The sequence below is a fragment of the Peromyscus maniculatus genome, chromosome 4 (assembly GCF_049852395.1).
Source record: "Peromyscus maniculatus bairdii isolate BWxNUB_F1_BW_parent chromosome 4, HU_Pman_BW_mat_3.1, whole genome shotgun sequence".
NCBI lineage: Eukaryota > Metazoa > Chordata > Mammalia > Rodentia > Cricetidae > Peromyscus > Peromyscus maniculatus.
The window spans coordinates 143760965-143783388 of NC_134855.1; the positions used below are offsets into that span (position 1 = coordinate 143760965).

General features: G+C 52.7%; 1 protein-coding gene and 1 pseudogene across 3 annotated transcripts; both read left to right on the plus strand.

The window, feature by feature from the left end:
* Window positions 1-16: 16 nt before the first annotated feature.
* Window positions 17-22027, plus strand: Ada (adenosine deaminase). 3 transcript variants are annotated; one of them, XM_006971016.2, is made up of 12 exons: window positions 17-178; window positions 11514-11575; window positions 12111-12233; window positions 15168-15311; window positions 15918-16033; window positions 17035-17162; window positions 17758-17829; window positions 17911-18012; window positions 18237-18301; window positions 20510-20639; window positions 21101-21200; window positions 21792-22027. In XM_006971016.2, the coding sequence occupies exons 1-12, from the start codon at window positions 146-148 to the stop codon at window positions 21806-21808; spliced, it is 1092 nt and encodes a 363-aa protein (XP_006971078.1). In that variant the 5' UTR covers window positions 17-145; the 3' UTR covers window positions 21809-22027. The 3 variants fall into 3 exon arrangements, with proteins under 3 accessions (XP_006971078.1, XP_006971079.1, XP_076427310.1); XM_006971017.2 differs by having other exon boundaries at window positions 21795-22027; XM_076571195.1 differs by lacking the exon at window positions 12111-12233.
* Window positions 13536-13679, plus strand: LOC121829270 (U2 spliceosomal RNA; annotated as a pseudogene).
* Window positions 22028-22424: the final 397 nt, after the last annotated feature.

A 22424-nucleotide genomic window follows, 5' to 3' on the forward strand; every position in this document is an offset into this window, starting at 1 on the left:
CAGGACCGACCAGGGCAGCCCGGTAAAAAAGAGCGCGGCGCTCTGCCTTCTCTGAGAGCCCTCGGGACGCGACCCCGCCACCGAGCCAGCGCCGACCCAACGAGCTTCAGCAGAGGGATCAGCGTCGGGGTGCACACTCGGTACCATGGCCCAGACGCCCGCTTTCAACAAGCCCAAAGTGAGCGCGGAGGGGCTCTGTCGCCCGGCTTCTGCCCCCGGGCTTGCCCCAGGGTTTAGCCGGGCCCAACCGTGGGAGTCTTCATCCTAGATGCATAGGAGGACCCCTGCTGGCTTCTCCCCTCGGCCCAGGCCTGGACTTGCTTCCAGGATGTCGAGTGAGGGACGATGTGGCAGGGAGAGTCCAGAACCTGGAGGTGCCTCTAGCTGGCCTTCAGGTTCGGCTGCTGCCCACGCCGAGTCCACTTTGGGTCTCAGCCTCGCTGTCTGCCAAATGAGCGCCCAGTGGGTGGGGCTGTGTAGCTGTGTGAGCCTGGGCGGGGTCCTGATGTCTGAATATCACTAGAATGGGGCCCAGGGTCTCTCGCTGTTAAATGTTCGGCGAATGGCTTTATACTTCAGTGTTATGATTGCTTTGTTGGCACCAGGTAACTTAGGTTTGTGGATGCACTCGTGGGAAAAATCTGTGATCCAAGCCAGAAAGGGGAGCGAGACAGCAGGGCGCTGGGGAGGAATTCTTATGCACCCTGGGCCTTTGGCCACAGTGGGTTTGTCTGGGGTCAGGTCATGGCCCTTGACCCCAATGGAAAACCCCTTGTCTCTGCCCACAAGCTGTGGCTTCTTGGAAACAATGAGAGTTGGAGAGAGTCCAGGTCCTTAAGGCCAGGTTTGCAACCTTTATAGATTCTGTCCAGCGAGGCACTAGACCCAGCAGTGGGCCAGGCAGATTGAATGGGTCAACAGAGTGTAGGATTGAGGAATCGGGGAGGAATCGGAGACAGTCAGCCTCGGACTGTCCAAGAAACAGATGTTAAGTGGTGACGGCGGACATCGCAAAGGCGTTGGTAAGAATCCAGCGTGTATGTGGTGCAACATACGTGTGTCTGGAGGAAGGGCAGGGAGGAAGGGCAGGTGGGCCTGCTTTTACCATAGAGAACTCACTCTGCCCCGCCTGTCAGAAGCTAGAGGCCAGAAGGGCAGGGCAAGTCTTCTTGCCCAACTGACGCCCCCTGCACATCTTGTCTGGTGCCCCTCACCGCAGTTAATGCCCCTTGCCGCCGAAAGCCTTTCTTTCTTTTCCTCTTGATGGTCTGAATTCTCTCCACCCTTGGTCAGGGGAACCACCTCTCCTGATGGGAGGGATGGAAGCTAAAGATGAATGACGGGCCACACTTCGGTAGCACCTACCCTTTTGTGACAGCTCTGTGGGGAGTACCAATACATTGCGATCCCTGGTATTGTCACCTGGTTCATGGTGGCAGGTCATTTCCTCCTCGGCCTCAGACTCCACGCCTGGAGAAAAGGATTTCATTACTAGGTCTCCTAGCAGCAGTGTCTATGTTACAAGGCAATGCTGGAGCAGGAAGGTAGCGTGTTGGTGGCTACGTCTGAGGTGTGACACGTCTCATGTCATGGTGGGGGAGGAATGCCGCTGTAGCTGGCAGAAATGGGAAGGAGCCGCTGTGATCAGAGTCTGGCCAGCCTGCGTAGCTGAGTGTCACCAGCTGAAGCTTACTGAGGGCCCAGCCTACCCAGCATAACGGCACACAAGCCAGTCCATCCTGGCAATGACCTTACGAGGTAGCCAGTGCCATCTCCATGTACAGATGGGGAAACATGTGCCCAGAGCTTAGCTAGGATGTAGCCAAGCTGGGAGAAGAGTCCACATTGAGGGCTGGCTTCAAAAATCCCATCTCCTAAGCCAGGCACCATGGTGTGTACACCTGTAATTCTTGGTATTTGGAAGGCTGAGACAGGAGAATTTTTTTTAATTCCAGGGATGTTTGGCATAAGAAAACAACACCTAAAAGCCAGACATTCCGTGCCCCTGTCTCTCCTGGGTGAGCTCTGCAAAAGCCTTGGGGATGAGAGGGCATCTCACCTGAGCCAGAGGCCTTTGCTAGGTTCTTTGGTTTCCCAAGACCTGGGACTTGGACAACTTCAAGGGGAGCCAAGCCCACGACACCTTCCAGGGCTTTTTGTTTTGTTTTGTATATATGTATGTGTGTGTGTGTGTGTGTGTGTGTGTGCCCCTACGGGTGGAGATCAGGGACCAACCTTGGGTGTCGGTTTTCACCCTCCAGCACCTTTGAGATAGGATCTCTTTGTTGTTCACCTCTGGAACACCAGGTTAGCTGCCCCGTGAGTTTCCAGGGATTCTCTTGTCTCTGCCTCACATTTCACAAGAGGAGTCATGGGTATTGCAGATGTGAGTTACCAGTCCTGGCTTTCATGTGGGCTCTGTGGGTTTGAACTCAGATCCACACCCTTGTGTTGAAAGCTCTTTACTCACTGAGCCAGCTCCTCAGCCCTGCCTTCAAGACGTAGTAGTAACCTGGTTTAACTTTAACTGCAGGCTGTGACTGAGGAGGTTTGGGTGGGGCTGAGATCCTATTGTCTTGCCCCCAAGCCATATAACACCACTGGTCCAGCAAGTGGCCTGGAGGAGCACCTGCTACCTGCTTTGATTGAGTGCTTGCTTCCTAAGAATTGCTGGGCATGAAGAGGTGTGTGTGTGCGCCTGCGTGCGTGCGTGTGTGCGTGCGTGCGTGTGTGTGTGTGTGTGTGTGTGTGTGTGTGTGTGTGCCAGTGCAAGTGACCCTTATCACTCTGTGCCCACTTGAAGCAGGGTTACAAAATCCCATGCTCCAGCTGCCGCTTTGTTAAAGGTCCATCCTGACCTTGGTCCTCTGGCTGTGATTCGAGCTGAGGATCTTTGGAGTAGAGTAGCTGTGAGTACCAGAACCTTTAGCAGCTTCATTCACAGAATCCTGAATGACCAAGCAGGTGGCTGGCAGCATCCCATCTGCAAGTGGAGTTGTCCGAGGACTAGAGAGGAGAAGGAGCTTGCTCAAAGCTGCTCCATCTGCGCATCTCACATCTTAGACTTGGAGGGAAGTGGCCCGGGTTGGGAAGGCTCCGTTTCTAAGCCAGCCTTTCCTCCTGTGGAAGTTCATAGGTAGCATGATCCCAGAGCACCTTTGCCCTCTTGCCCAGTGTGGTTCTAGCTGCTTTGTATGAATTATGTCATGTTTCCTTCACAACAGCCTTCCGGGATAGGTCTTGCTGTCTTCATTTACATAGGAGGAAACTGACTCAGAGACGCAAAGGAGCTTGCAAAAGTAGCTCGGCCAGAGAGCGGCAGAGCTGGGCTGCAAGCCGGAGCAGCCTAAGGCTGAAGTAGGTGCTAGTGACTGCTTTGCTAATTAGTCATTTTCCTTTTGTGGGGCAAGAGAAGCGGCTTGTGGGGATGTTACAGAGCAAGGACCTAGCATCAGAGCCTCGGCCTTGGCCTTCAGACAGACCAGGGTGGAACCCCTGCTTCTCAGCTTGGCGGCATTGTCCTCAGGGAAGCAGGCCCTGAGACTCGGCCTCCTTTGCCTCGGGGAAAACCCACACCGCCATGGCTTCTGCTATAGTGCCCGGCTCTAAAGTGTGTGCTTCCTTCCGGGGTTGCAATGGGCGCTTCCTGGACTCTGGGCCGCCCTCATTGCTTATCTTGAGCAGGTGTACTTCTCTGGGTTCTTGGTGTCTTTCGGTTACCAGAGCCACCTGTTAAAATGAAACTACCCCTGGGAAGAGAGCGTCGCGCCCGTTTAGATTTGTGTGACAGTTGTTGGGGAGGGGACAGATGGAGATTTGGTTTCATGGAAGCCTTTGTTTGACAGCAGAATGAGGGACCAGAAAGAGGAAGGGGTCTGTGGTCACGGAGGGAGGCAGGGACGCCAGCCTGATTCCTGATTCCATATCCTGGAAGGCTGCCCTGCAACTGGGAGAGGACTGTTCACCTGCCCAGGTGTCTTGAGAGAATACTATGGTGGTACCCCTTGGGGTTGGGGAAGGCAGCACTGTGTGGGATAGCCTTAGACAAGGGGACCCCCAAATGAGGTTGAATGCTATATTTGTCATAGGGTTAGGGGTATGGGTGAGCCGTGCCTCAGAGTAGCTGCAGGGTTAGATAGCGCTCTGGGGGCTAAGGCCAGGCCTGTGCTGAGTTCTGCTTTCCCACTTAATTACTAGAGTTAAGTTCACTGTGCTTAGTTTTCCCGTTAAATGGGAATTATACCTGTACCCATCTCAGGGACACCAAGTGTGGCCTGCTTCGTGTGGGCATGCCACTGAGAGCTCCCGTCTATAGGGACCAGTATCACCATTGTTGCTGATCATCCTGGTCACATTTTCCCTCTCCTCTGCCTAGCACCTTGCCTTGCATGCAAGGAACATAAAAGCTTCTGGCTTTACGCTCAGGCAACTTCCTGGCTATGGTGTTCATTTGTTTGTAATACTGTTGTGGCCTAAGGCAAGCTCCTCTCTGAGCCTCAGTCTTACCACCTATAAAGTGGGGGCAAATGGGCCGCATTCCTAGATGGCTGAGTCATAAGATCTCCCTCAGTTAGAGATGCTTCTGCTGCTGGGGAAGTTCTGGGGTGGCTTGTGAATAGCACTGGAAAGCTCCACCAAGCCCCAAGGCTGCAGGAAACACAGAAGGGCTGCTTGGCTCCTTCCGGTCTGTACCTTGGAGCTATAGGACCGCAGAAAGGGCTGGGCTGAGCTTGGAGGGCTTCCTGAAGGAAGCAGGGCTGAGACAGTTTATTGCCCCAAGCCTACCTTGTTGATTGATTTCATCCTAAAAGTCAGCAGAGAGGTGGTAGGGCATGAGCTGCTGACCCTTGACCCCTGCTCCACCCAAGCCATGGCCTGGATGAGGTAGGGGGAAGGGGCTAGGGCTGGCAGTGGGCACCTGTGGCTCCTCTGGGACTGGCCATGGTGCTCAAGGCCAGGGCCTGGCTACTCTGCCTGCCTGGATTCTCTACCAGATCTGCCATTGCTGCCATTAAGACTGGGGAGGGGGTGGAATCAATGACATTCAACCTTTGCTGTACAGGTGCTATACTAGGTACCTAAGACCCAGGAGAGTGACATGGACAGGTCCCAGCTCCCGAAGCAGCGAAAGTGGAGTGAAAACAGAGCAGGGGCAGCTGTGGTGACACACACCTTTGATCCCAGAGCTTGGGAGGCAGAGAAGAGTGGATCTCTGAGTTTGAGACCAGCCTGGTCTACAGAGTGAGTTCCAGGACAGCCAGAGCTATGTAGAAAGACTCTATCTCAAAAAAAATTAAAAAAAAAATTTAAAAATATCAGAGAGGAAAGGAAGGAAAAAAAGAGAACAGGGTTGTGTGTTTAGGCGTGTGGAGGCCTGGAGACACATTTTGTACTGGGGCCAGCCCTGCCCCACCCTCTATGGTCCTGAATCAGATATGAAAGCATCTGGCCAAGGAGTCCAAGATTTAGATCCTTGTCCTGGTTCTGTCCACTGTCTCCAGCATGTCTTGTGACCTGGATGCACCTCTCCGGACCTCACCTATGTGGCTGACATCTCTTGGTGCTTCCTGAGTTCCTGGTACACAGTAATTATCTGTGTGTCACTAAGCTGCTTCCTGTCCCCAGCAGCCCTGGGAGGGCTTCCTGCCATTCTCACAGATAATGGCCAACTATGAGCCAGTCTTGCAGAGAGAGGCATGCAACTCCTCCAGAGAGTCAGGAGGCTGGACGGAGCCTGGGCACCGGGGTCAGGATGGCGCTGTGGCCACGAACAAGACCTGCACGTAGAGGCAGAAAGACCTGGGCCCTGACTTGGCTCTCAAGTCAGTCTGTGCCCCCTAGGGAGGGCCTTACTGAGCTTTACTTCACAAGTTCATTGATGCAGCAGCAACTAGATCTAATATGAACCTTGTCTAGTGGTCGAGAGAAAATGTGATGAAGGGTCCAAGGACAGCCACAGTTCGTCCTGTCTTTGGTGAGGCCAGCAGGACAGTAGTTAGGAGCAAGGGCAGACCTGGGTTCACTGACTGATTCCTGAATCTTTAGCACAGTGGTTCTCAGCCTTCCTGAGGCTGCCACCCTTTAACACAGTTCCTCATGTTGTGGTGACCCCCAACCATAAAACCATTTTTGTTGCTACTTCATAATTAATATTGCTACTGTTGTGAATCATAATGTAAATATCTGATATGCAGGGTATCTGATATGTGACCCCTGTGAAAGGGTCACTTCACCTCCCTAGGGGTCACAATCCACCTGTTGAGAACCACTGTTTTACATACTTCTATGAGCCTCAGTTTCCTCTTGTGTAAAATGGGTGTGGCATCCTTGCCTTCAATGTTGTGACTTACACAGTAGACGCCACAGACACCCTAGCTGCTCCTTTTCCTGAACATGGCCCCACCTCGGTCTCCAAACTTGTACCTCCATGCCCATCTGGGCTGGTGGACTGGCTTCTCAATAGCAGCTTTCTGAAATGTTCGGTGGGTTACCTGTCTAAATTTTGAGCCGTCTGTGGAGATGGTCTATGCTTTTGCTCCCCACCAGCCTGCTTCTGTGGGAGCTTCCGTGGGAGCGTGGTGGACAGCTGACCCCAGAGTTACCCTTGCCCCCGCCTGGTTCTCTGAGACCCTCCTCCGGGAGCTGGTGTGTGTTGGACTCCTGCTCGCCGCGCACCTCCTGTGTGTACAGTCAGGCACACCCCATGCGGTAGCTGGCTCCCATCTGGACACATGTGTGTCGTCTTCTGTTGAGGTTTACTCCCAGCCCACTCTCCACCCAGGAAGCTGGAGAAGGCTTTTAAGAGGTGCCTCCCCTATCGAAAATATTTCTGTTGAAAACCCATCTCTGTGAGCAATTCCCGGCAGGCTTTCTGATTCCAACACACACTAACTCCTTGATCCTTCCTTCTTTCTCTCTGGCCTTCTTCAGGTGGGCCTTCTGGACATGCTAGATTGTATCCCTTGGTGTCTGATTTTCTTTACCTTGTGGCTCTGGCTTGTGTGTGACGTAGCCTGGGGCTCTAACTTTAGAAGGGCTCTTGTTCGGGTAGTGGGACAAGCCAGAGCAGTCCAAGACAGCGTGGACGCTTCTAGAGCTGGCCCATTGGCTATCTGCCTGGAGCTTCGGGAAGCCTTTCTGGTCATGATGGTCTCTGGGGGGTGGGCAGGTGGGGCCGTCACATCCTGGCAGATGTTGCTGTTAAACCGCAGCGGAGCACGCTGGGGAGGCATCTCATGTTGACACAGAAGTGCTTTCCCCAGAGTGTCCCTGCAGACCCCTGGCGCCCACTGATGGAGACACAGAACCCAGAGACCCTGCCCTGACCCACTGTCTGATCCCCCTTCTCACAGACCAGGCTTCATTTTGCCTCCTAAACCTCCTCCCCCTTTTCCTGTGACCTCCTTTACCCCATCATGCATTAGTGTCTAAATGTGGCCAACTCACTCCCCTCTCAAAAGAAAGACATGAGCTGCTGTGACCCACATCTAGCCTCTGCCGCCTCCTGGGCTGTCAGCCATTCAGAAGGAAGGTTCATAGGAGAATAATCACAACCTTCTCCACTTTCTCTCTTCCATTTAGTCGAGCTTTTCCCTATCTGGATCCTGCCCTTGCTCAGGCCTCTTCTAGTATAGGGCTCTAGGGCATCTTTTCTATGTTCAGGGAATAAAAACAACAACAAAAAAAACCCCACAGGACTGAGGGTGTGACTTAGTAATAGAGTGTTTGCCAGGCTGCTGGAGGCCCTGGCTCCCATCCCCAGCACCCCCAAAACACAGAAGCACACAGTCACACAACTGTGCCTGAACCTACCCAGAGGACTGAGGCAGAACTGATGAAGCCCAGACATCAGTGACTTCCCACCACTACCCCAGCATCCTGAAGGGTTTCTACAGCCTGAGTTCTTAGACTCAGGGGCATCATTGTGTCCTCCTCGCCTTGACCTCTGGCAGGGCCTGCTGCATGAGATTCCTGTGGCAGCTGTCACAGGTGACCACATGCTAAGTGTCTTTAAAGCCACAAACCCCCCTGGCCTCCATTCCCAGCACTGAAAAGACAAAGGTGGTGACATCTCCCTGCCCCCAGCCCACGCGCTACAGTTCTGGAGGCCAGGAGTCTAAAATCAAAGTGCCGGCAGGGCCATGCTCACCCTGAAAGTGCAGGGAATCAGCCCTTTGCTTTTCCAGCCTCTGGTAGTGTCAGGCATTCCGGGCTTATGGCCTCATGGATCCAATCTCTGCCTTTGTGGTCACATTGTTGCTTCTTGTCCTGAGTGTGAAAACTCTACTTCTGCTACTAGGACCAGAGAGTACATTCAGGGCCTGCCCAGAGAGTCCGGAATAAGCCTTCCCAAGATTGGGGAGGATTCCAGGTGTAAACATTAAGATTGTAGATGATTCCAGGTGTTAACATCTAAGATTGTAAATGATTCCAGGTGTTACCATCTAAGATTGTGGATGATTCCAGGTGTTAACATCTAAGATTGTGGATGATTCCAGGTGTTAACATTAAGATTGTGGAGGATTCCAGGTGTTACCATCTAAGATTGTGGAGGATTCCAGGTGTTACATTTAAGGTCTTAGTTACTGGTTCTAGGGCTTGAAGTGCAGGCAACTCTGGGTGCCCATGGTTGGCCTGGTATGTTCCCCCCAGGAGGTCACTGCTCTTCCTTGATAAGCCTGGTGGTCTGGTCTTTATATGCCATGTCCCCCGGTTTCCTCCTATCTCTGGCCTCTATTCTCCAGGCTCTGCCTCCCCTGCACTAAGTGCTGGCTTACGCCAGGGCCTGGTCCTAGACTCTAGCCTCCAAATCTTCTTGTGCGGCCTCTCTCAGCCTGCCTTTCTAGCTGCTTCACATCTTATGCTGGCCTCTCTGGCCCTTCGCCGCTGGGTGGTTCTGCCCTAGGGTTCCCAACCTCAGCATCTCCCTTCCTCCCATGCACCCCCATTTCCCCCCTCACAGGGCCTTTGCACATACTGCTATGGCCACCTGAAACGTTCTTCTGCCCATCTCCTCCCTTCACTTTCTCATCAGCTCCTCTGCATCCTTCAGCACTTGGTTCAGGTCTGCGGGGAGGCTGCTTGCTGCCCAGCTGAGATAGTTTGTTGCTGTCTTTCACAGTGAGGGTTTCCTGTGGGACCATCTCGGTTTATCACTATACATTTATCCACGGGTCCCTAGCTTGTCCCTTGCTGGCCTGTGCATGCCAAAGGAATAAGACAAGATTTTGTCCCTTTCGCTTGCTTCTGTAGCCCCAGCAACACGCAGGGCTTCACTATTTTTACTCAAATGAAAACTCCTAAGTGCTGGATATGGTGGCTTCGTGCCAGGAATTCTAACACTTGGCAGGCTAATGCAGGGGGATTTCAGGTTTGAGGCCTATCTCAGAGAACAATTTGAGAGATAAGGAATCAGGAAGACCATTCTTGGCTATAGAGTGAATTTGAAGCTATCCTGGGTTATATGAGACTGTTTTTTAAAACAAACAAGTGATAGAGTGCAGGATTTTAGCTATTGCTATATGCCTAGAGCTTCATGATGCACCATCCACATGGTTCATGAAGACCTAGGGGAAAGGCATACTCTTCTCCCCATTTGATGTGAGAACCCAGGGCACAGTGAAGTATCTTGCTCGCTCCGGGTGGCAAAGGAGTGAACTGAGGCTGGCTCCCACTGTGTGTGATGCCCTCCCAACTCTACCTAGCTTCTGGGTGGATAACACCCTCCTCCAGCCTAGTAAGAAAGTAGAGACTCCGAGAGGTACAGTCACTTGTTTTAGGTAACACAGCTCCATGGGCCAGAAGCTTCAGGGTTCCAGTTGGAGACTCAAAGAAACTCTTAGCCAAATGGGGAAGCCAACAGCCAGTGTGACCCCAAGCTGGGAGTAAGCTGCTCTATCTTCTCCCAGCTGGACGGCCTTAGGAGTGCTGGTCACTTTAAGGACTTGCCAACAAGATTTTGTCACCTCTGCTCCCTGTTGCTCTGGGCCTGGTTTCCTCTGCTGGAAGCAGGTTCTGTGAGAGTTTCTGGGGCTGCCCCTTGGGTCAACAGTTCCCAGATGTTCCTCCTCCCAGCCAGGTCTGCCAACCTTCTTATCTAGGTCACCAGTTTCCAAATATGGCCACACCTTGGGAAATAGCACTTCTGGGTCTCCCTTGGTCCAGGAAGTTTCCTCCATGATCTGGATCAAGAAGACGACGAAGTCCCTTAGGTCACTGGCTCCTGGCAGTTGTAAGTCTTAACAGCTTGTGGGAAACACCAACTCCCAGAGGCAGTGACTGCTTCCTTTGGGCCACACTTCTCCACAGTCACTGTCTAAAATCTTCGTCGTTGTTTTTTTTACAAGAGTGTACTATCCCACGCTGTTCAGTTAAAGCTTAGGCCCAGAGAGGCCAAACAGCTGAGATCTGCCATACAAGGGTAGAGCTAGGAGTCTAGACAGATGGACTCTCTCCAAAGCTCCTGCTTGTGGCCTTGGCTTTGTGTACAAGGTGTCATATATGGAACTGGGCAAATAAGGAAGGGATGCTCACCAAGACCCTTTCTAGAGGATTAGAAAGACTTAGTTGTCAAATATGTTGCCTGCAAAGGTAGTCTTGACCAGCACGCTATTCTTTGTGACACAGCGTGGTGTTTATATATTTTCAGTGCTAGGCTTGGAGCACAGGGCCTTGCACGTCCAAGTGTGTACTCCACCACAGAGCTGCACCCTCCACTGGAATCTGACTTGTGTTTCAGTATGCGTGTGTGTGTGTGTGTGTGTGTGTGTGTGTGTGTGTGTGTGTGTGTGTGTGCTTGCGTGTGGAGGCCAGAGGTGTCAGTCCTTGAGTGCCACCCACCTTATTTTTCATGACAGGTTCTCACACGGGGACCTGGGGGTGGGGCTTACCAATTAGGCTAATGGCTAGGATCCCCAGGGGTCCTCCCACCTCCACCTCCCCTGTCCTGGAATTACAAGTGTGCACCAGCACACGTTTTATGTGAGTGCCGACGGGACTCGAGTCCTCCTATTTGTGCAGCAGTACTTTATAAACCGAGCTGTCTCCCCAAACCCCAGAGCCTGATTGTTGAGGTGTCTGCAGTCGGCCCTTCCTGTTAAACTCGAGTTGGCTGATTGGCGTGGCTGAGGGCAGCAGCTCTGGTGTGGTGGTGGCTGGCTGCCACAGGGTCTGTGGTTGGCCTCACGGTTCTGATCACAAGTTTGGGAACTGGATTGGGGTTCAAATGCTGATTCTGCTGCTCCCCAGCTGTGGCTAGGGCAAGGGTTGGGTCCCTGCTTCCATTGCTTTCTATGTGACTTTGGACAAGACATTTAACCTTAGTATCCTGAGCTGTGAACCACATAGCACAAGTACTTGGGCCACCTCCCCTCCAAACACATACAGGTGAGCTCAGGCAAGAGCATCATGTAAAGGGTTTAAGAGGTATATTGACTACGTGTCCAGGAAAAGGTGGCTTCTGAAGGGGTCCTCAGGCTCTGCGATGTCTCATGTTCTTTCTCTGCCCCTTGCAGGTAGAGCTGCATGTCCACCTGGATGGATCCATCAAGCCGGAAACCATCTTATACTATGGCAAGTAAGTCCATAACAACCACGGACCCCTGGAGATTTCCAGGGCTCTGGGCATCCCTTGTGGGAGTCAAGGCAGCCCTTGATGGAAGATGGTGATGTCCTGGGTGCTTTTCACCCCAGCCTCCATAGGTTGGAGGTGAGAGGCGAGCATCCTACCTCCTGAGCTGTCAGGAAAAGTGAGCCCTTCCCTCACCAGCATCCTCACTTATTTGCTGTTAAGCACTCTGTGTATGCTGGAAGGACTCAGCTCTCCCCCACCCCCCGCGCTGTCTCCAGTGTCTAGCCTCAACTCTACCTGTGTGCCATGAGACAGCCTCCCCAGGTATTCATTTTATGCGTCTGTTTTGCCTGCAAGTAGGTATGTGTAACACATGCATGTCTGATGCCTGCCAAGGAGGCTGAAAGGCAGCAGATCTCTTGGAACTGGAGTTGTAGACGGTCTTGAGCCTTCATGTGGGTCTCGGGAAGCAACCCAAGGTCTTCTGCAAGAGCAGCAGTGAGTCCTGGCTGCAGCCCCTCACCCTCAGTTTTATTTTTAGAAAGAGAGGCATCGCCCTCCCAGCAGACACAGTGGAGGGGCTGAACAACATCATCGGCATGGACAAGCCCCTTTCGCTCCCAGGATTCCTGGCCAAGTTTGATTACTACATGCCTGCTATCGCGTGAGTTGTTCCCAATCCTTGTGGCGCAGGGCAGCACCCATCCCTGTGACCAAAGCCAGACAACTGAGCTGCTGTGGAAGGCACTCCAAACCTCCGGCCCTGCTTTTCACCATGGTGTGCACCTGAGCCAATCTCTCCCATGCCTTTGGACCCCTGATCTCTTATCCCACCCAGAGGCAGAGGAGGCTCTGCTGAAGCCCTGTGGTGGTCAGGCTATGGGATGTCTTGTGTCACTGCCCCTTAACACATGATATCCCGAGACCCATGCCACCATCACAGATCTCAGAGAAAGAGCTCTTGGCCTAGGTTAAGAAAAGACATGGGTGCAGGGCAGGGTGGGGCCTGAATCAGGTCCCCCATGCCCCGGTCTGGAGCTTTGGAGGCAGGGCCAGGTCAGGCACCAGAGTGGGAAATGAAGGTGGAGTTGGGTCTTTCTTTGATGTCCTGAGTCACTGGTTGAATTAGGAACATTACTAGTCTTTGAAAAGGTCCAGGAATTGTCGCTAAAGAGTGTCAGAGACAGGACTCAGACTCTCAAAATCTAAGCCAGCCTTCTGACCCAAATTTACCAACTTCTCTCTGTGTCGCTCAGAGCCAACGCCAAAACCCACATGCCAGGTGCACATGTCCTACAACTTTGAACCCTTGCTTTTTACAGACTCTGCTCCTATTCTCCCCTTGGGTACTAATATACCCTCAGGTCATCTGCCCTTCTTCCCTCTGCCTGGAATGCTGTTCCCTAAAAGCCCATGGTTTGCCTTCAGCACATATCTCCTGTGTCCCTTCTCAGAGAAGCCTTGCTGACCAAGTTGTGGCATACCACATTGCCTCCCGGCTTTATCTGCATCAATAGTGTTCCTGTCTGGTGGATTGTGTGTTTTCCCTTTACCTGGCTATCCTGTCAGAAGGTGACCAAAAGGCAGGGATCCCAGCTCCTGGAGTTCACTGTGCACTAAGGGTCTGGGTCTAGTATGCAGGCTCAGTACCCGTGGGGGTCTGGGGCTGGGAAAGGCAGAGAGCAAGCCCCTCCCATGGCAGAGCTGAGACCCAGCTCCCCCCTCGTCCATTGAACCTCCTCCTGGGGGTGACCCAATTCCCCAGAGTTGGGCCCCTTCTTCTCACCAAGGGCCAGTGGGGCACTTGCTTCCTTTGCCTGCTCTCCCTGATCTGGGACAAGTCCTAACTAGGACAGTCCATCAGCATTTGATCAGTGCTCACAGAGGCTCTCACAGGTCACTTTCTGACTTGCTCGTGTAGCCCACACTCCTCAGCAGCAACTAAAACACTTTTAACATCTGACAGATCACTTCTCGGCCTTTTGGCTGAGATCAAGTGTAGCATTTGTCTGCCTCCATTCAAGTGCTGGCCTAAGTGAGGTTTCTGATGTTTTGGCCATTTGTCCTTACAATAGTCCTTTGATATAGGTATCAGAGAGGGCAACTGACTAGCCCAGGATCACACAGACTATATAAGTCCATGACTGAGTATCATTTGCCCATGCCAGAGTCCCTCTGGATTCACATATCTGTGCCCCTTTATCATCCCTGCCAGCCTTATATCCACTATTCAACAAATATTTGGCCACTGTGCCCTAGACCCTTTCCTTGGATGAAGTGTCACAGCTGTGACAAGAGAGAGGAAGGGATCTTGGCCTCGTGGGAGTCAAGGGGAGATGGGAAATGGAACTTCAAAGAACCATGTGATAGCTAATGTCAAGTGGTGACCAGGGCTCGGAGAAAGGATACCCAGAGAGAAAGTGGTCTGAGGAGGCCTGGCAGAGTGCAGCATGCTGGGGCAAGCGATGAGACTGTGACCCAAGTCCTGAGGTGGGAGGGACAAGCTTGATGGTCTGTGGCCAGAGGAAGAATGTGAGGCACAAGACGTTAGGGAATCTGGTGACTGCCATTGGGGCTGGTGTGGAGTCAGATCTTTCTACACAGTTGGAAGCCATAGGGATGCTAGACACATGTTCTGTCACTGAGCCAAACCCCTAAGCCCTGGAATGTAGATGTAACCAACTGTCTTACTAAATAAGAAACACAGAACCAATGCAAAGAAGAAAGCCAAGAGGTCAGAGCTAAGAGCTAAAACCTTACCCTTCCTCCTGCGGTGGTCCTACCTCTCTGAACCAGAGCTATTTCCTGTATGTCTGTCTTTTTATAGTGTTTCTGTTCTGCCTTCTCATTGGTTGTAAACCCAACCACATGACCGCCTCATCACAGCCTGTCTGTATAGAAGACCTCCAGGTTTTCTATGATTGGTATTGAGATTAAAGGCGTGTGTATCCAATACTGGCTGTATCCCTGAACACACAGAGACTTACTTAGCTCTGCCTACCAAGTGGTGGGATTACAAACGTACACCACCACTGCCCTGCTTTCCTATGGCTTGCTAATAGCGCTGACCCCCGGGCAACTTTATTTATTAGCATACAAATAAAATAACATTTTAATACAAAAAAAAAATATCACCATACTGGTTTACTTTTCTTTCTAGATTCTTCTTTAGGGGGTGGAATCAGAGGACAACTTGCAGGAGTCTGTGCCCTGCTTCCACCCTGTGGCTCCTGGCAATCAAGCCCAGGTCTTCAGGCTTGATAGCAAGCGCCTTTTCCTGCTGAGCCATCTCACTAGCCCTCCTGGCTTCCATTTTAAATCATTCTTGCTGCTACATGGAGAATGAGGTTCAGGATAAACACGTTAGAGGCAATTCAGTCACTCAAGGGTGATGGGGTCAGAATGAGTTTGTAGGTCAGAAGTACAGATGCTAGGACCGGCCAGGTGGCTCAGATCTTCTCTGCAGGTGCCCAGGCAGGGAGGGCTTGTAAGCTGGAAAGAGGTTGGATCTAAGGAGGGTTGCAGGCACCTCGTTTGCTGCTGGAGCTCCCAAGGTGTGGAAGAAGGTTGTTGCCAACCCGTGTTTTTCCCTTCCCAGGGGCTGCAGGGAGGCCATCAAAAGGATCGCCTATGAGTTTGTGGAGATGAAGGCCAAGGAGGGTGTGGTGTATGTGGAAGTGCGCTACAGCCCACATCTGCTGGCCAACTCCAAAGTGGACCCAATCCCCTGGAACCAGACTGAGTGAGTGACAGAACCGGAGGGGCTCTGCCGAGAGTGGACTGCACTGCCCAGCCCGAGAAGGGTGGGTGGAGTGCTGAGAGTCTTGGCCTTGGCCTGGTCCTTGGACTCAGGGACTCAACTCAGCCGGAAGAGGCATGATCCCTATCTCTCCACCTGTGGTTATGCCTCAGCCCTACGTGAAGTGCTTGGCTAGCTGCCCATGCCTCTGCCTGGCTTAGCCAGTGACTTCTAGAGGCTTTGCTCAGTGAGTGAGTCTGGCCCATCCCCGTCTTCTGGTCCGGACCCCTTGCATCCTGAAGGCCCCCTTGCTCCCTCCCTCTGAGCCATGATTCTGATAAATGGAGAAAGTGGTAGTTCAACAGGCCTAAATTCAGCCCCCTCTCCATCTAGAAATAGGGAGGGCTGTCTGGCATCCTCACACTGGAATCTGGCAGTGCCCACGTAGCTCTAAGGAAGTAGCCCCCTACACAAGGGCTTGAAATCATGTCCACATGTCTCCTTGGAAGACATAATTCAGGGGCAAGGCTGCTCCTCCCTGCTCCAGTTCCGTGGCTGCCCATGGCCTTCCCTTGGCCTGAAGTCCTTCTTTCTCCTCTCCCCACACAGAGGGGACCTCACCCCTGATGAGGTTGTGGATCTTGTGAACCAGGCCCTGCAGGAGGGAGAGCAAGCATTCGGAGTCAAGGTCCGATCCATACTATGCTGTATGCGCCACCAACCCAGTGAGTACCATTGTACCCTGCTGGCTGCCTGGCCTAGTCACAGGGCTGCGCTTATTCTATCCCAGCATCCCCTACCCCGTGTGTCTGAGCTTTCTAAGGACACCAGTGAACTCTTGGTGGCTCTGGTGAGTCTCCTTATCAGGAAATCTAGGTCCTGACAGCCATGTGACTGACAGGAAGCCAAAGGAAACTAAACAATAAGGAAACATCCAAGACCACAGGGCTCTGTGGTTTGGCCCGGTCTTATCTAAGACCTCTTACATAGGCCTGATTTCTGAGGTATCTGGGATTCCTCCCGTTACCAACATTGGTCAAACATCCAGGGCTCAAGCTTCAACCTGCAGGGCCCATTCTGGGACCTTGGGCAAGTCACATCACCCCTCTTGAGCTTTTACACCTTGTCCTGGGATGGTCACACTCCATACCCCACCCTAAGCATTAGTGGGAACCAAAGCCAAGGGCTGAGGTGAGGTTACAGGGCTTGCTACGATAGGGCACGGCCTACATGCCTCTTCTCTACCCACGATGCCCCTGAGGGTCAAACTCAGGTCATCAGGCTTATGGCTTTCCCCACAGAGCCATCTTATAGGCCCACACTATAATAACTTGATGGGGCTCTTAATATAAAAGTGCATGGCTCATTAGCAATGAACTAGTACTCCTGTGAGTTATATGATGGGCTAAATATTAGGCTCTGTTTTCCCATTTTCTGAGTGGGGGCAAGTCTGCCATGGGTGCTGATAAGCACTGAGAGAACGGCCTGCTCACGGCCTACTGAGCCCAGCCTTTGCCTCAGCGGGCCTTTGCCATGTCCAGTGGTGGTGGTGTTCCTCTGGGAAAGGGGACTGTGAGGCTTGGGTGGGGGAGACACAGCAGTCAGGATCTGAAGACAAGACACTGGAACTTAGGTTTTCCCTGGACTCGGATGAGGGATTAGAACGGTCGGCAGGGCAGCAGCCCTACCCCCAACTGTCTGATGCTGCGCCATTGCTCTCTCCCAGGCTGGTCCCCTGAGGTGCTGGAACTGTGTAAGAAGTACCATCAGAAGACCGTGGTGGCCATCGACCTGGCTGGTGATGAGACCATCAAAGGAAGTAGCCTCTTCCCAGGCCACGTGGAAGCCTATGAGGTGGGCCCGAGAAGGGGAGAGATGGTCTTGGGGAGCTTGGGTGGTGAGCTTAGGGCCTCCTGAGTCCCCAAAGTGTGTCTTGGTCGGGGTTAGGGATTCAGAACCGGGCAGCAACAAAAGCCCCTGCATGGAGTTGGGAGAGCTGTGTTTGAGTCTGCACGTGCCTGTGATGTCCCGTGTGACTCTGGACAGAACTGCTTCTTCTCTGGGCCTCGTCTGCACGTGCCTGTGATGTCCCGTGTGACTCTGGACAGAACTGCTTCTTCTCTGGGCCTCGTTTCTTGGTTCTTGTGTAACTTGAATTTCTTAAGCTCCACCCTGAAATAGTCTTAGTTTGCTTTAGAGTATTAGACAATGCGTTTAAACCCTTCAAACAGGTTCAGTGCACGGGGGCTGCAGGGTAAAGGCTAGTTACCACTCTATTCATGACTTGGGAAGCCAGGCTACACCATGTACTTAGGGAAGCAGCCTAGCCTGACTCTGAGGACAGTCACACCTGCTAAAACTTAGCCCCCCCCCCCAAGTGTGGCAAAGACAGTGCTTTCTAGGGACCTACCCTAGAAAGCTACCCCCAACCTGTCTCTTTCCCTTCCAGGGGGCTGTGAAGAGTGGCATTCACCGCACCGTCCACGCTGGGGAGGCGGGCTCTGCTGAAGTCGTGCGAGAGGTAAGGAACCAGGGACCCTGGGCCTCTTCTTCCTGATTCTGATCCTGCTCCCAGACTCAGCTCCTCTCTGCCTCTCCACAGGCTGTGGACGTACTCAAGACAGACAGGGTAGGACATGGCTACCACACACTGGAGGATGAGGCCCTCTACAAGAGGCTACTACAAGAAAACATGCACTTTGAGGTGAGGGTCTGAGGCTGGGCGCTGCCTCTGGCTACCCCATGCCTTTAGGACAGAGGTGGAAGGATAGGCAGGCTGAGTGGGAGGGGCCAGATGCTGGCAGTTTCCTGGGTCCTGAAGCAAGGAGGTCTTGGCAAAGCGGGCAAGAATGGTGCCACAGCAGGTGGCTCTGGCCCCTGGGTATGGCCTGGGGCCCACTATGTCAGCCACACACCTGCCTCTTGCAGGTCTGCCCCTGGTCCAGCTATCTCACAGGCGCCTGGGATCCCAAAACGGAGCATGCAGTTGTCCGGTGAGATCTGGTTCCTGGGACCCATTTGGTTTTCTTCTGGAAAGGAAGGGGAGGGAGTGCAAGAATGGGTACCTGGTCATCCTGGTTCTTAGTAATGAAGTCACGTTGACTGGTTGGGAAGCAGGCATTTCTGTCCTTGTCCAACAAATGAGGAATGTGAAGCTCAGATTTACAGACCCAACTAATAGCGCTGGGGTCCCATGGTTCATCAGCCACGGCAGAACGCCCTGCCTAAGGGAAGCTTCTACATTCTTGTCACCCCACTGTCTTCTGGGCTGTGGGAAGAGGAGTCTCATCTGTCTGGGTGCTTGCTCCTCTTGGTGCTGTTGAGCATCCCCTGAATGCCAGCTTGAAGCTTTTCCCCAGAGCATCTCTCCCATACTACCTGGCTCCCATCAGCCAGAGCATCTCTCCCATTCTACCTGGCTCTGATCAGCCAGAGCATCTCTCCCATACTACCTGGCTCCCATCAGCTAGAGAATCCCATACTACCTGGCTCCCATCAGCAACTAAGAACATGGCCTTCCGGGGCTGTGACCAGGTCCTTACCAGGGCTCATGAGGACAAAGCCGTCTTCTCTTAAGGCAGGATACATATGGCAAAACTTGGGCTGCCACTGCTCTGCCAGCCAAGCTCACACAGATGGAAGGAGTGTGCTCTGGTGACGAGGCTCTTGGGCTTCCTTAGCACATGGGGGCACGGTGCCCCTGAGACACCAGTGATAGGTCTAGGAGACACATGGGTCTATAGCACGCTGGCTAAAGGTTCAAGTCATCTACGCAAATACAAAGGTTGAAGAACAAAGCCTCTGGGAGGTGGTGGATCAAGAGGACCAGGGAGAGAACCCACAACAGTGACATTAAGGGACAGGTAGAAACAGAAGGAAAGTCAAAAGCGTGGTGCTAGAGGCTAGGCAGACAACTCAGTGGGTAAGAGTGTCTGCCGTGTGGCATGAGGACCACGGTTCAGATTCCTAGCACCCACATAAAAAGTCAGGCATGGCCATGCACACCTGTGACCTCAGTGCTAGGGAGTGGAGTGGAGACAGGAGGATTACTGGAACTTGCTGGCCTCAAAATAGTGAACTTCAGATTCCGCAAGAAACCCTGACCCAAAGGACTAAGATGGAGAATGAGGAAGACAGCCAAGCCTTCCTCTAGCCCTGTGCGTCCATAAACATGGGCATACACACAAACAGAAAACAAAAACCAAAATTTTAAATAATGCTTTAAAAAGTATGGTGTCAGAGAAATCCAAGATTGGTGCTTTGAGAAGAGTCAAGTGTCAAGTTCTGGGACTGGAGAGATGGCTCAGTGTGTAAAGGCGCCGGCCACAAAGCATGGAAACCCAGTAACCTCTATGGTAGAGGCAGAAAACCAATACCACAGTGTCCCTTGGCCTCCACACATACACCATGGCATCCACACCATAAACAAATAAAAATTAGAAGTGGTAGAGAGATGGCTCAGAGATCAAGAGCACTGACTGCTCTCCCAGAGGTCCTGAGTTCAATTCCCAGCAACCACATGGTGGCTCACAACCATCTATAATGGGATCTAGCGCCCTCTTCTGGCATCCAGGCATACATGCTGGCAGGACATTGTATACATAATAAATGAATGAATGAATGAATGAATGAATGAATGCTGGCAGGACACGGTATACATAATAAATAGATGAATGAATGAATGAATGAATGAATGAATGAATGAATGAAATGAGATAAATAATAAACAAAAAACAACAACAAAAAAAGGGTGTTGAATACTGCTATCTGAGCAAATAAGGTTGGAGGTAACACAGTCAAGCTCAGTGAGATGGTGGGCAGGGTTGTGCCAGGAAGTTTATGTGGTGTGCTGAAGAGCCGTATGAGGAACCGAGGACTGCCCGGGAGAGGAAGGCAGGGTGCCAGACATGCTCCAGTACTGAGAGGGGGAAGCCTAGAGGGAAGACAGTTGGGCGGCGGCTGCTTTCCGGGCTCTCCAAATTGCCCTTCTCCCTGGCTGTCACCTGAGGCCATGCTTCTGGAAGCCTTTGCTTCAGGCCTGGCAGGGTGGCTTTAGATCAGCTCCTGGGTTTTCTAGTGTCCTCCTCGGTACCAGAACACAACCCTTCATGTTGTCCAAGGTTGTGTAAAGGTCGAAGGGGGAAGTTGGGCAATGGTTCTCGGAGTAAAGAGATCTTTTCTTCTGCCGGCTCCTCCCCCAGCTTCAAGAAAGACAAGGCCAACTACTCACTCAACACGGACGACCCGCTCATCTTCAAGTCCACCCTGGACACTGACTACCAGATGACCAAACGGGACATGGGCTTCACTGAGGAGGAGTTCAAGCGACTGGTGAGTAGGTGTGAGCTGCGGCCCTGACACTGGCCCAGGTGTCTGTGTGAGGACTGCCTGGAACCTCTGGAGACCCACAGTCGGTTCGCCTGACATGCCAAGCCGAGCCAAGCACCAAAAGCCTTCACAGAGCTGCCTTGGCACTGGCATCCCAGCTGAGGGACCAGGTGGCTTAGCCTTTGCTCGGGTTGATGCCTCTCCCCAGAAAGGTGTCTGGCTGTGGAAATTTTGTTGCCCTTTAGGCTGCTCCTCGGCTGAGACCTTGGTCTTGGGCTCTGATGTCCTGAGTGAATCCCTGCAAGGGCCTCTGCCCACATCCGACCTCCCCACATCCGCACTGAGTATGGGGCCTGTGGTCCCGGCCACAGCTCATGCTGTCCTGTGGCCTAATGCAAGCCCCTTGCCCTGGTCCACGAGGCCACTCCTTTCCTTGCTCTTCAACTCCGTGTCTCCCCTTCTAGAACATCAATGCGGCCAAGTCGTGCTTCCTCCCCGAGGAAGAGAAGAAGGAGCTTCTGGAACGACTCTACAGAGAATACCAATGGTCGCCACAGGCTGAAGGTACACCTCTGCAGGGCCCAGCCACTCCCACCCTGTCCCCGCTCTACCTTATGTATGTCTCATAGCAGAAGTCCTTGGGGGAGGGGTACACCTCTGCAGGGGTGCAGTAACTCTCACCCTGTCCCCCCTCTACCTTATGTATGTCTCATAGCAGAAGTCCTTGGGGGAGGGGTACACCTCTGCAGGGGCGCAGTTACAACCCCACCCTGTCCCTAACTTTCTGTGTGGCTTGTGGCAGAAGTCCTTGGGGGAGCAGGAGACAGCGCTGAGACTGAGGACTGCCTGTTTTCTGGGCACAGTTGTCAGGCAGCCAACTGTCAGGGAGGCCATTCCTGAGCAGCTACCATCTGACAGGCTTTCTGAGGACTCCTAACCCTCAGGGAGGCTGGGGTGTGACCCGAACAAGGAGCTGGCCCAGCTCTAGCTCCAGGAGTCCCTTCATATGGCCCTGGAAAGCCTCACATTCCCTTCCTTGCAGCCCGTCTTGCTGTCTGTGGAAGGAAGTCATTCTCTGGGCCTGGAATTCTGTGTTTTCCCAATGCCTTATGAGTTTTGAGTGGTCTGACCTTTCTGTCTCTCTGGCTTGACCAGCAGGGCAGGTTCCCTGAAGATGGCAAGGCCACTTCTGAGCCTCAGCCTGTGGATGGAGTCTTCACAACTCTACGACACTTACCTTCATTCCTTCCAGACCGTGGAGTGGCCAGGTCTGTCCTCTGATCGGGTGTTCTGGCCAGGGCCCAGGGGCCTTGCCAATCGTGGGTATGAATTGGAAACCTTCCTTCTAAGGCTGAAAACCTGGTGTTCAATAAAGCAGCTGGTGACTGGTATCTTGCAGCACGTGGTGAATGTGGTCTTGGGGCTGGGGTGGCTAAGAATGAAGAGTCCTGGGGCCCCACACTGGGGACTGGGCTGGGAGGAGCCAGGACCAAACTCCACAAGTGACTTTTCCAGAACTGTTTGAGCAGATGCTCCTCAACTCCTGGCTCCTTTAATCCGAGTCCTTTGCAGTTATTTTTATTATTTTTAAGATTTCTTCATTTTTGAGTATATGGGTGTTTCGCCTGCATGTATGTGCACCACGTGTGTGCCTGGTGCCAGAGGTCAGAAGAGGGCACCATATACCCTGGAACTACGGTTTAGATAGTTGTAAGCTACCACCGAGCATGTGTATTTCAGAGGACAACTTGTCTCAGTCCCAGGGACTGAACTCAGGTTGTCAGGCCT